Source organism: Cyprinus carpio, chromosome A1 (assembly GCF_018340385.1).
Source record: "Cyprinus carpio isolate SPL01 chromosome A1, ASM1834038v1, whole genome shotgun sequence".
NCBI lineage: Eukaryota > Metazoa > Chordata > Actinopteri > Cypriniformes > Cyprinidae > Cyprinus > Cyprinus carpio.
The window spans coordinates 14518649-14533467 of NC_056572.1; the positions used below are offsets into that span (position 1 = coordinate 14518649).

General features: G+C 36.1%; 1 protein-coding gene across 3 annotated transcripts in view; it reads left to right on the top strand.

The window, feature by feature from the left end:
- Positions 1-211: 211 nt before the first annotated feature.
- LOC109068543 (neural cell adhesion molecule 2-like) overlaps positions 212-14819 on the top strand; it is a 454473-nt gene continuing 439865 nt past the window's right edge. Inside the window, exon 1 of one of the 3 annotated variants that reach the window (XM_042748064.1) lies at positions 212-437. In XM_042748064.1, coding sequence (XP_042603998.1) covers positions 383-437 — 55 coding nt within the window. In that variant the 5' untranslated portion in view covers positions 212-382. The remainder of the gene's footprint in view (positions 438-14819) is intronic. The other 2 variants (XM_042748026.1, XM_042748126.1) reach the window with 2 other exon arrangements.

Here is a 14819-nt window from a genome sequence, read left to right on the forward strand (position 1 = left end):
CACTGTAGAAACTCTATCAATGTATAATTTGTAATAGGCTACTGCCTTTTTTGTGTCATGTTGTCAATTAATTAAATTAAGTAATTAATAAACGAGAGCTACAGAGAGATCTCAGTGGTCTTCTTCTTCTTCTTCTTCTTTTTTCTTCTTTTGCAAAATAGTATTTTGAGGGGTGAAATGTGGCATGAACATGTTCTCGACGGGTTGCAGTGAGATTAGCATTTGAGATCCAACAACAGTGAGATTAGCATTTGAGATCCAGCAAACACACACACAGGAGGAAAGAGAGGGAGAGCGCCAGCTGGATTCGCTACTTTCATTCCGCTCACTGAGGTTTCAACTCGCGACACAGGCGGCTGTCCGTCACTTTCACCTGCTGAAAATGATCTTCAAATTCACCTGTCTGCTTGGATTGCTGCTCCTCTGCGGCTGTCAAGGTAAAAAGATCAACATTTAAACATTTAAGTGGGCAGTCAAACAGCGAGCACAAGTTGGGCAGCTCCAGTTCTCTGTATGTCCTCGGTCGAGACTGAGGGAAAACCGGGTGGTTGTGGGTGTATATGGATGGACACTGGATGAAAGACAACAGTTGTGCTGTTATTTCAGCGAGAAGAGCCTGAGAAGAATAAAAGCGTGTCATGATGTTTACAGTTGATCCCTTCGCTTTATATTGAATAATTTATGATTGACACATGATGCGTGTGATACAATCCGCGGATTCTGCAGTTAAACGTTCATATTCTGAGAACACCGATGTTATCGACAAGCAGCGTTTACCTGACCAGATGTTATGAAATATGATTTATTAACACGGCGAAAATAATCCGTTCGTCACCTATAGTTTTGTGAGGTATCATCTGAGAACCCCTCAATAGCCTACTTTTCACACCGTTATTTAGTTCCCGCGTTATTTTTTGTCTTTTTCTTAATAATTTGAATGATTTGTGTTTGTTCGTCCAGCTTGTTTTTATGTTTTTATCTGTGTCTTATAACTTGATCGATTCATTAATAAGAACGTGCGCTATAATGGTTTATAACGGTCCTAAAGTCCGAAGAACGCTTATTAAATCCTGGCACGCGCGTTTAGAGGTGACACTTCGTCGCGTATATTTTACAACGGGACTGATTTATTTCAAAAGCTGTTTGTTGGTTTCTGTGGACACTGCATATAATAAACACAGTTTGAGAGTTTCAGCTCGTAAGAGCGAGCTGCGCGAAGCGATGGAAATTACAGCACTCCCCCTTATAACGAACGAAGGTGATCGGAACATCCTGCTTGTAAAAATAATTAGCTTATTTCTCGAACAGCTTCTAGATTGGTCGCGTCGCGTGAGATGGATCCAGTGTCTGTGGCAGGACGACAGGTGGAGGTAGAGCGCTACAGTGTCAAGTGTAAACAGCTCTCTTTTTCCCACTATCCAGATCTTAGTATTGGGAAATATTTGCGAAAAACTTAATCAATCTAAACCTTAATTAATTAATCTTAGGGTTACTGTATGTCTTATTCTATATAGTTCTAGTTATTAGGCAGGGTGACAAATTCACTCTTTTTTTTTTTTTTTTTGCAGACCCACCATAGTGAATTAAGTGTTTTACCAGCCATTGATCTTGTTTTTATTTCATAATATAACTGGCTATTTCTATGAAATTAAACCACTATTGTTTAGGCTCTTGGAGCTAATTGCTTTTTGTAAGGTAGGCTATAGCAGTGCTGGACATTTTATAATATTGGATTGTGTTCAGCTCACCTGCAACCATTCAGAAATAGCTACACACTTCAATTCACATTCCAATTTGCAATGACAAAGTAACTTTAATTCGTCGTCTTTAATTTTTCATTGAAAGTTGACATTTTGTTTGCAGACTGTTGCTAAAAATATAATCAGTGTGGCTTGTTTATTGTCAAAAGCCCATCTGACATGATGTTGCTCATCACAGTGGAAGGAAGATTGTAAAAAACAAACAGCTTCATTTGGCTGGTGGTGAGTGCTAATTTCCCACCCTGATTATTGGCCTACTTACCATGCAGTCAAAATCATCCTGATCAATTCCAAAATGCAGTGCAGAGCATTATGATTTGTTTGGATTGTCTTTATGGATTTTAATGGTTGACCAGCTGTTTCAGTGATCACATCCATGTTAAATACTAGGTTGATTTAAGTAGTCAATTAATTTCATTACATACATTGGCATTACATACAGTCCAAAACAGATGTCAGCTGCCTAGACAGTCAGTGGCTCAGTACATGGCATTTCTCCATGATAAACACCTTGTAAGGTCTTATATCAGTGATTTTTAACCTTCATGAGACATTTGTGATGCTCTTCATTGTTCATGATAATACTTGAAGGCCTCAGAACTCATTTGGCACTTCTGGGGCTGAGAATGATCAGCATTAGTGCATATAATGTCCGTTTACATGTTGTACATCTTGAATTTGCCTGGTGTCAGCTGTTAATTAAATTGATTCTTTTAACAATAACATTTAGATAATTTTAAATTATTTTCCTGGTTTGTGTTATAGTAAATGACTATGATATATGTTATGACAAAACAGAAAACATATGTTCTAAAATTGTTTTGCTAATGTTCCCATTAAGTTATGAGAACATTATTTCTGAATGTTCTCTGAACATTCTAAACATCCAGTTTTTCAAATGTTATAAAAACATTTTTTTCTTGGTTCTGCAAATATTAAAGGAATGTTGCATTTGATCATTTTTCAGATTTTATGGGAATGCTACTTTTGTTCAAACATCCAGTTAAATTATTTCAGAAATACAATGTTCCATGAACAATGAATACATAATTTCTGTGGTAATGTTTTGAACATTATTAAAGACCTTGTAACTCTAAATGATAGTTCTATTACCTTTCTGGCATGTTTGTTCATATCGTTTAGAGAACGTTCTGTGTTAGAAAAAAAAGTGTAAAGTTGTCAGAATCCTGACATTTTCAAACAATCAATTGTTTGAATCTGACAAAAATAATTGCTTTATTTAAATTTTGTGCATGTGTGTGTATGAATAATTACTGAGTATTTAAGTCTGCAGTCTTGCACTGAAGGATTGTGTCCTCAGGAAAGACTGAAAGAAAACAGGGCACAAAAACCCCTTATGTCGAGATTTTCATCCTCGTCAAAAAGTGAATTTGAGCAGACTGGGCTGAGCTATTCTAAATTTAAACTGTGAATTTTGATACAACAGCTCTTACTTATGTTCAAATTCAGATAAGTCATTATAAGATAGTGAGCTTGACGGTTTTCTTAAGGGCTTTTTCTCAAGAGCTTTTCCTTGTGAGTCCTTACACAGCATCACGGATATAAAAACATTCTGTCTTCTTTCCGTCTTCACGCTTAGTGTTTTTGAGGTCTTGGCTCTCGGCGCAGTGAATTATGCGCTCTGCAGCATGGCTGCAGCTATCGTGTGCTATGTTAAGTGCTATAATTAAGAGATTTCTGTGAGTTGTGGTGAAGAATCTCAGTGGTGGGAGTATTAAAGGATTTATGTGGCTTGCCATGTGGAGAGTACGTCTGAAGTGCATCTCCACAGAGATTCGTGCACGCTGGGGACGGAAAAAAAAGACAGCTAGAGTAATGGTCATGCTTGTACAAATGCGTACGCATGCAGATGCATGCATGCTCTCAGTATGTAAGTAGACTAGAGTAACCTTTATTTACCTCTGTGCCGGGGGAAATAGCCACACTGCAGCAGCAAAACAGTTCAGAGGATAAAGAAATTTACAGTAAAAATAGAAAATACAGTGCACTTAAACCAGGGCCGTATTCACAAAACATTATCTTAGCACTAAGAGATCTCCCAAATAGCAGTAAAACTTCTTAGCTAAGATTTTCCTCTTGAAACCTATTCACAAGCTGCTGAGACAAACTTTTACCAAGGAATTGGGGGAAATCTTAAGCTAAAATAAAAAATTAAAAACTTAACTTTAAACATCCCAACAATCTAACAAACCAGTGATTGGCTGATAGGGAATGGGTCTCTGTCAGTCATTTAATCATAGAAATATTTTAGAATGAACTGAATGTTCGCTTATCATTTCTTGACCTCAAATAAGGCTTATCATTTGAAAATTAAAATATGTAATTTGTAGCAACTTTACATGGCTCACTCTAACATTGACCTAGATAAATGTGCGCTATTAGGCGGATATCATATATTAGGCACATTTTTCACTTGCAATTTTCCTAATAACTGTGGAAACAACATCAAATATGTCGTCATTTTTACTCATACAAATAAGAGTAATACATTATTCGAAACCTTAAAGGGTCTACTTTTATTTGTGTACACTCACAATATTAACAAAACATTGTGCTTTTGTAAAATAAAGAAACAAACAGGACACACTTTCTGTAGTCTCTGTCTCTGTGAACTGAATCTCGTCACAAAAATGAATGAAAAAAAAAAACATTTAGGCTATTTCCCTCACAGACATGAGAAATATAGATATGAAAACCTTGAAATGTCTACTTTTAAATTAACCAATTCAAACTGAAAACAAATACTCTGTGATATAATCTGTATGAAAGGTGCAATTTCTCTCTAAATGTGCGTCACTGAACTGTGAGTTATCAACTGTCATCTTTATCTTTGCAGTTGACAATGACTCAGAAAACACTAGTTTATATATATATATATATATATATATATATATATATATATATATATTATATTTGCTATTGTTTTTTTTTTTTTTTTTGACACATTCATCATCATTACTTTTGGTAGTGCTTTGTGGCAAGCTTCACTTGAGCGGCTCATTATGGCCGTTCCATAGTCAACGCATCAATACGCATACGCGTCCCCAAGACTACGCATCGTTACGCTTCGGCCGCCATTATGCGTCGGTGCGTAGCCAAATATGTCGTCCTAGTTTTTGATACGCAATGCGCCGATGCACCCAATACTATGCGTTGTCGGTGGGGGCGACATTGCAAGTACTGTACATTAATTAAAGTATATTATGTTTACAGAAGAAGAAGGTTTGAATACAATGGCGGGCGAAGAGGAAAAATGATGCGAGCTTATACGTATAACATACCACCGCCTATCTCTGCGGTGCCTTTGTTGCCGCCGATGTAAAATCAGCAATAGAATGCACTCCTCTTCAGTTGCCATTGTGATCTGAATATCACGCGACTCGACTCTACTAATATCACCCGACTCTACTACCCCCTGTTGCGTGAGCGGTGTATTGCATACACGCATCGCCCGTGACGCTTGCGTCCACTGTTTAGACTATGAAAGGGAGCGCGTCGTTCGCGTCGCTCGCATTGCTTGCTCGCGTTGACTATGTAACGGCCCTTATAGTTTACTTCTTGCCCAACTTAAAAAAAAAAAAAAATAAAAAAAACTAATAAAATGGAAATTATTGTGGAGCAGACTGCCGGCAACAGCCATGTTAAGACTGTCTGTGATTTGGTCTTGAATACTTTGACTACTCCTAACTTTCAATAGATTTAGGAGCTAATTTTAGTATTAAAACGCTTTATGAAATACTCTTTCTTTTTTTTTCTTTTAGCAAAAATTTAGGAGTCCTAATATTAGGACTGACATGCCCATTATTTTTTAAGAGTTTCTTCTAAAGTTATGAGCTACTTTTAGCTTTAAGATGTTCTGTGACTATGGGGCCAGATTTTTAAAAGTCAATTAAAAAGTCATCTAGTCTGAATCAGGAGAGAAATATGCACATATCAAGCACCATTTACAAGCCAAAATGGTTCATAACAGTTCTAAATAAATCAGTGGGTGGATTTTAATGTGAGAGGACAACATGGTTTGACTTTTTCACCGGAGGAAGCATTACTATGGATTATACAGACTCATATTTTAGCCAGAAGCAGTGTTTAAAGTTATACTGTCTTCATGATGGATATGTTTCTTACAAACAGGCAGCTAGCCTAATTGACTGAAAGCAGTTAATTGATGGACAGGAATCTTGAGGAATAGGCTATTTGTTTTATCAACGGTTTGGACTGTTTCATTCTGACGGCAGTCATTCATTGCAGAGGATCCGTTGGTAAGAAAGTGAAGTGATGCTGATTTTCTCCAAATCTGATCAAGAAACAAACTCATCTACGTACATCTTGGATGTACCCGAGGCTTAGTACAATTTCAGCAAATTTTCATTTTTTGATGAACTACTCCTTTAAGATAGTAGTGGTTTAATCCTAGTATGAGTAATATAGCAATACAGTGATAAAAAATAGTGTAGGATTTACATTGAATGACAATATTCACATAGAAATTGCAAGTTAATTTCACAAATAATGACAAAAAAATGACACGTAACACATTGAATTAAACTTTGAAATGGGAAGACCAAAATAGTGTTCTCTTGTAAAACATAGCAAAAATATTTGTTTTATTTAAAGAGTGATGCTTGACAAAAACAACAACAACACTGATAAATGTATGGATAAATCTGTCAAGTGCAAAAAGCCTGTGTGTGGTTTAACCACAAACATTTTGTACAAAATCCCACATTTGACTTCCATGCTGTAAAAGTCAAAGCATCATTTGATTAATGAGTAGAAGGAAGGACATATGGATATAAACCCTTGAAAACAGAACTATATCAAGCCCCTCCCTCCCAGGGGAAATATGCATGAGAAAAAAATCATTTTAAAGTGTGGTTGTATTCAGCAGGCCTCAGAGCTGCATAAAGTGGTAATTTCAATGATGTAGATTCTGCATTCATATATTAATATGCTTTGATTCCCATGGGCCACAGAATCAGGGCAGATTTGCATAAATTCTGCTCATAAAATACAAGTAATCCTGAGAACAGTTCACATGTTAACAACTTACCCAACATTGTATGTCTGTTAAACAGCATAGATAGTTTATTTATTTATTTTTTATTATTATTATTTTTTTTTTATTTAATAGAGTTTGAATGATGTTGTTGTTCAGTAAACTGTTGTATCCAAAGCAACTTCTAGTATTTTTTTTTTTTTTCAGTTTAAGGGATTTTTTGCCTAAAAATCTAAAAAGAAATCCTTTATAATGTTGGTGTATAAGTTGCATTTTATTATTACATTTACTGTAGGGTGACCAAATGTGCCATTTTCCCAGGACACGTCCTGGCCAGGATTTCTATATTGGCTAAAATATCCATGTTTTGGCTTTGTTTGCGCCTCGCAGACCAATTGTTGTATGACAAAGTACCATGAGAGCTTAAGAGAGCAGGCGGCTTCTTGTGCTTTTGAATCGCTCTCACGGTACTGTGATGTCATACACCGATCGTTATGCTCAGTGCTGCTTCAAGTCGAACACTAATATGTACACGTATTTGCATCGCTTTGACCATTCTCTGTAGATCCCACCTTCTCACGCACCATGATTGGTTGATTACGTACAATGTCTGGATGTTATTGGTCAAATGATCATTACCTTCATTAAGTATGAAAACAGGAAACCAAAGCCAAAACCTGGATATTTTAGGCAATATAGAAATCCTGGCCAGGACGTGTCCTGGGAAAATGGCACGTTTGGTCACCCTAATGTACAGTTATGCACTTAGCAGACACCTTTATCCTAAGTGACTTACAATAGAGGAGCATAACCAATTCATCACAGATCTGAAATACAATCAGAAATATTAGCTACTTTGATAATTAATGTAAAATACCTGTAAATACAATGCAACATGCGCAAACATTCTAAACACTATAAACATGCACTTTAATTCCCCTCCACAACAAATCCATCAAGTTCTAGGCAGCATTCAGTATAAACAACATTTATTATAAACACCAAGCCTAACTGAATTTAAAGCAAAAAGGTATGTTGGCATGCTTTAACTTGTTTAGCAAGCTCAAACTGTGTTCAATTTGGATGTGAGGAGAGAGAGAGAAAGAGAGAGAGAAGCCATCAATTGATTTGTTGCATTGACTGATATTTACCGATTTGTTGTCCTCATCCAAATAAAAATAAATAAATTCAAAACAAACAAACAAAAAAATCATAGCAATGTTTTCTGTTACAACATTATGTTTTATTAACAGGGTTCGGGAGGAGCGCGTCAGATATTTAGCCTAATTAGCACAGGTGGAGCGCACTCAAGTTAATCAACACCATGGTATAAATACAGCTGACTTACCTCTATCCATTGACGGTTTATCAGTATTCCTCCTTTGCCCCATCTCCTCACTTTGATCGTGGTCAAATAAAAATAAAGAAAATAACAACAAATAATCAAACTAAATGCAACAGCACAAATCAACAGAGAGCAAAGATACTAATAAAATAAACAGTGTTTATCAGGTGTTTGACAGTAATTTTCAGGCACAGAAATTTAAAAGTAAACAAATTTTAAAGAACAGTGCACATTTCACTGTATAAATTAAAGACCAATTCTTGTTAAAGTTACAATAGCTATTCAATCAAGAGAAGTGAGTGATTTCCTTGTCTTTTGTTGAACAGAGACAGCAGGCATAGACTGCTGTTTCTTTAAGACATGATTCACAGATCCAGTACACTGATACTGATACACAGATTTTTGTGTTAGTTTGTCAGAAATCAATATTTTCACGGCATGCATTGTCTGACAAGGCTCTCCATGTGTGCATGCACTATGGATGAGTGCATGCGCACACACAAATACACAAATATCTTCAAAAAGCACATGTGAGTTCTCAAATGCTTATTCTTTGCTTGAATGTTTCAATTGACAAGGCTTAATGAGTTTAGTTGCAAACACACGCAAATGAGTTTGGTTTAAACACAGATAGTGTATGTTGTTCATGTCTCACTTTTCAACATTTTCAACACCGAGGTGAGGAAGGCGTAAATGAGGGGTATACAACATTCAGTGTTATTTGTCCACATTTTTTGATCATTGCTGATCATTTATTGTGGGAAGCTAATAGGTATGTTGTTATTTTCAACAAACCATATTCTACATGCATTGGGGAGGGGGGATGGGTATCGCCTTTTTTGGTGCATACTCCCCTCCTGCCTTGGTCTCTGTATAGAGGTGCTGGTCATATAATTAGAATATCATCAAAAAGTTGATTTATTTCACTAATTCCATTCAAAAAGTGAAACTTGTATATTATATTTATTCATTACACACAGACTTGATATATTTCAAATGTTTATTTCTTTTAATTTTGATGTTTATAACTGACAACTAAGGAAAATCCCAAATTCAGTATCTCAGAAAATTAAAATATATTGTGAAAAGGTTCAATATTGAAGACACCTGGTGCCACACTCTAATCAGTTAATTAACTCAAAACACCTGCAAAGCCTTTAAATGGTCTCTCAGTCTAGTTCTGTAGGCTACACAATCATGGGGGAGACTGCTGAATTGACAGTTGTCCAAAAGTTGACCATTGACACCTTGCACAAGGAAGGCAAGACACAAAAGGTCATTGCAAAAGAGGCTGGCTGTTCACAGAGCTCTGTGTCCAAACACATTAATAGAGAGGCGAAGGGAAGGAAAAGATGTGATAGAAAAAAGTGTACAAGCAATAGGGATAACCGCACCCTGGAGAGGATTGTGAAACAAAACCCATTCAAAAATGTGGGGGAGATTCACAAAGAGTGGACTGCAGCTGGAGTCAGTGCTTCAAGAACCACTACACAAAGACGTATGCAAGACATGTTTCAGCTGTCGCATTCCTTGTGTCAAGCCACTCTTGAACAACAGACAGCGTTAGAAGCGTCTCACTTCAAAAAGGACTGGACTGCTGCTGAGTGGTCCAAAGTTATGTTCTCTGATGAAAGTAAATTTTGCATTTCCTTTAGATATCAGGGTCCCAGAGTCTGGAGGAAGAGAGGAGAAGCACACAATCCACGTTGCTTGAGGTCCAGTGTAAAGTTTCCACAGTCAGTGATGGTTTGAGGTGCCATGTCATCAGCTGGTGTCGGTCCACTGTGTTTTCTGAGGTCCAAGGTCAACACAGCCATATACCAGGAAGTTTTAGAGCACTTCATGCTTCCTGCTGCTGACCAACTTTATGGAGATGCAGATTTCATTTTCCAACAGGACTTGGCACCTGCACAAATTGCCAAAGCTTCCAGTACCTGGTTTAAGGACCATGGTATCCCTGGTCTTAATTGGCCAGCAAACTCGCCAGACCTTAGAAAATCTATGGGGTATTGGGAAGAGGAAGATGCGATATGCCAGACCCAAGAATGCAGAAGAGCTGAAGGCCACTATCAGAGCAACCTGGGCTCTCATAACACCTGAGCAGTGCCACAGACTGATCGACTCCATGGCACACCGCATTGCTGCAGTAATTCAGGTAAAAGGAGCCCCAACTAAATATTGAGTGCTGTACATGCTCATACTTTTCATTTTTATACTTTTTAGTTGGCCAAGATTTCTAAAAATCCTTTCTTTGTATTGGTCTTAAGTAATATTCTAATTTTCTGAGATACTGAATTTGGGATTTTCCTTAGTTGTCAGTTATAATCATCAAAATTAAAAGAAATAAACATTTGAAATATATCAGTCTGTGTGTAATGAATGAATATAATATACAAGTTTCACTTTTTGAATGGAATTAATGAAATCAACTTTTTGATGATATTCTAATTATATGACCAGCACCTGTATGTCTCAGTGGTGATCTAATTCAAATAGCTAGCTGTGTAAGCAGAAACCTGCTACAAATTGAATCAGCTCGCTGGATAACACGGTTTCAGACTCAGACTACGGTTGGGCGATGTCTACCAAATTGGCATTGGACAATGTCTAGAGTGAAACACTGTGATGGACGATGACATCGGGGGGCGGGGTTAGGGGGTGTGCCTGAAGCTTGAATCCATATGCAGAAAGGCACGTAAAAAAAAAAAAAACACATTCTGCGGAGCCAGTACATTACAGTACAGTTCACTTACCACATACACAGAGTAAGGAGAGATGACTGATAGGACAATGGCAAATGATTTGCAGATACTGAGCACCACTGACAAATATCTAATCTTGTAAAATGTGTGGTAGGTACTGCCGCTCCATAGTATAGAGTCTGTGTGATTGCGAATCTCATAAATGTCCAAGTTTATTCAAGTTTATTTGTATAACGCTTTTTACGATACAAATCATTGCAAAGCAACTTTACAGAAAATTAAGTTTCTACAATATTTAGGAGTAGCTTATCAGTGGTGACTGTCAGTTTATGTGCATACGGCAGAAATGTTCAGAAAAATCAATAAAAGACATAAACAAACAGACGATTAACACTATTAACAGCAATTATGCAATCAAACAAACATCAAAATCTTTTATGATTTAATGTTGTCTCTGGGTTAGCATCATCTGAGGTCCTCTGAGGTGTTGGCATCATCTCTTCTCAGGTGTTCTGGATCCATACTGGAGTTTGTGTAAATCCTAGTTACCACGGGATGTAAATCCCAGCAGAAACAGAGAAACAAATAGAGACATAATTAGCGTAGCTGCTGTTCCAGCCAAGCAAAATTGATTAGTTTAACCCAAGCTAAAGAATGATAATGTGCATTTGATCAGATATAACTGCAGTCCAAAATTATGACATGCATTATTTGAATGCTTGGCCAAAGAGGTGTGTTTTTAATCTAGATTTAAACATAGAAAGTGTGTCTGAATCCCGAACATTATCAGGAAGTCTATTCCAGAGTTTGGGAGTCAAATGCGAAAAAGCTCTACCTCCTTTAGTGGACTTTACTATCCTAGGTACTATCAAAAGTCCTGCGTTTTGTGACCTTAGGGAGCATGATGGATTGTAGTGTGGTAGAAGACTAGTTAGGTACGCAGGAGCTAAACCATTAAGGGCCTTATAAGTAAGTAATAATATTTTGTAACTGATACGGAACTTAATAGGTAGGTAGAAAGTGAATGTAAAAGGAGAGTGCGCATTCAAAAGAGGTTTCAATGCCTTGCATATTAGTAGCGGCTTCCTGATGGCCAAAATTTATATACAGTATAACATCGTGAACATCAACACTGTGATGTCTGTCAGCCATAGGCGATGGACGATGGCATCATCTATCGGCCCAACCCTAACTCAGACACCCCTTAACAAACTGAGTGTGTGTTTTATTTTTTAAACTAAATGCAAAAAAGTTAAAAATGTACAAATTTAATCTGATTTCCCTTTTAAATTGAGTTGTGTAGCTATTTTATATTTGATTGACTGAATTTTATTTTGAGGATGAATAGGCTGCAGTCATACAGATCAGTAAGCGCTGACAAAATGTGTGGATGAGTTTGTTTCTTCACGGGAACAGATTTGGATCACTTGCTCACCAGTGGATCATCAGCAGTGAATGGGTGCCTTCAGAATGAGAGTCCAAACAGCTGATAAAAACATCCAGCCTGTTTTTATTGTTTATACATAGGTATTAGAGTACATAACGTTTGTATGTTGTAAAACATTTTGAAGCGGAAATTTTTAATTTGTTACGAATGCGTCAGAGCGGGTATTGCTGTTTGCGGTCGCTGTTCAGGATGGAGATGAAGATTGCTGAATAAAGGTTTGAGTTTGGGTTTGTTCCTCACAGAGTTGTATGGATTATGAAGATCTGGAATACAGGCCACAAATTAAATTGATTCCTTTTGTAATAAGGTTTTTTTTTTTTTTTTTTTTTTGGTATATTCTATTTTTTGGTTCTATTGTCAGTCACAGCATATCCTTTTGTGTCCCACAGAACACAAAGTAAATATTAGGCTACATAAGTAATGGTTAAATGCAGAAATGCTATTTATTTTAAGGATTTAAAGTGTAGTCTTGTTTAACATTATGTATTCTTCTAAATGAGTTGGCAGCAGAAATAATACAGAACAAAATTAAATAGTATAATTTGATATTAAGTAAATGAGTAAACTTTATTTAATAATGCAATTGAAAACAATGCCATTGATATGACAACTGAATACAATACAATGTTAATGCTGCAATTTCAGTATTCATAAGGATTGATTTGTAAGTCTGTAAAGTTGTTCATATGTAAATAATTTAGATTTTAGGTATCGTCAATATGTCGGCATTGTACGTTTAGTTGCTGTAAATTAGTCAGTATTGTACGTTTCAGTGTCTGTGCAAATGTAAATAAATGTACGTTTTGTAGAATCAAATTTTAGGTAAAATACATACAAATTCTCATAAGATCACATTGAAACATCACAATAATCCACGTGTCCATCCATTATGAATCCAGACAATCAATTGACATATTGTGAAGCGAAAAGCCTGAGGGTGAGGACATTTTCAGCAAATTTGGCAGACACATTTATCCAGAGAAATTTGCATCGTGTCAATGTTTAATACCAGAACTTAGAATGAGTATATATCATCTGTGTGATTGTGGATGAAAGCAGAATTGAAATGTAATTCCTAAATTTAAAGAAACAAACGTTTCGGACCCAGAATTCAAAAGCGAGTTTCATCTCAATGAAGGTCTTTGCTGTGAATTGTTGCTATCTATTCCTGCTCCTTCGTTTCATGTGCACCATCACAGTGACTCATCAAGGCTTCGGTTTCCATATCCTCCTCCTCTCATGGCTTATGCTGCTACAGCACAGAAAGCAGGAGGAAACACAATATCTGCAGACGAGTAGGAGATGCTTTAGAGGCAGCTGTGAGTGGGTGTCCAGGCAAGCTTTCAGAAAGACACATACTGTCAGTCTCTGTGAAGACTTTCTCACATTCACACTCATGGTGCGTCTCGGTCACTCCCCATAGGAAAGAACAATCACTAATGAGATCGCTTTAAAATCTCGCTTGTTACTCCCAGACAGCGGTTCAATTATTTGGAGTGCATATGGGGAACATTGCTTAAGTCTTCATGCTCTTGAGAAAAAGACTTCGGTAAACTCACAAGACTGAAGAGATCTCAACAGTGTCTCAAGATTTTTAGTCTCAATTTTTAGAAATTTAGTCTGCTTAGTCTGCTGTGGAAACTTTAAAAGTTATTTACTAAAAGTTCTTATTGTCCTGCAAAGCTATTAGTTTGAAATGCCCCAAACATTTTATTTTTTATTTTATAGTTTTTTTATTTTTTTTTTATTTAGTTAAATAGTATGAATCAATAATAACAACAATCTGCAGTAGGTCGACTGTAATGAGGCCTTTGTAGAATAATCATTGATTACCGCTAAAATTAATCATGCTGCTAGAGCTCCATAGTTGGCCACACGAGAATGGATTATATTAGAAATGGCAGATGAATGCCACACACAACATAAAAATATCCCATTTTTTTGATCAACTGAGATGTTTAAAAGAAGGCTTTTCAGTCTGACTGAGCTATTTAAAAAATAATAATAATAATAATAATTCCATGCCTAATTAATATAAAATAAAATAAAATCTGAAATTGTTTAATTAGGCAATTTGATTTTTCATTCATTCATTCATTCATTCAAAAAAAATAAAACATAAAAAAATAACATAGTTACCATTATCATTGTTTTTGGTAATAGATAAGCTTATATGACACCAACATTTTAAATACCAATTAAATTCTACAATTCTCAATTCCAAATTCGATACTACAGCAAAAACTATTAGCCCAACAAATATAAAGTTCATACATTATTAAAGACAAGCAAACAGTCAGTAAATAAGAACAAAAAAACAAATCACAAACAATAGCACAATTGAATATATAGAGAAAACATACAAACAGTGTTGGGTAATTAACTCAAAGTAATCCACTGCAAATTAATAATTACTCATTTAAAATGTGATTACATTAGTGATTATTGCATTTAAAATGTATTCAGATTGCTAATTACTTAACTTTTCAAGTTATCAAACCTAAAAAATACACAACAACGTGAAACATTGTTCTTTGAGTAATTTAAT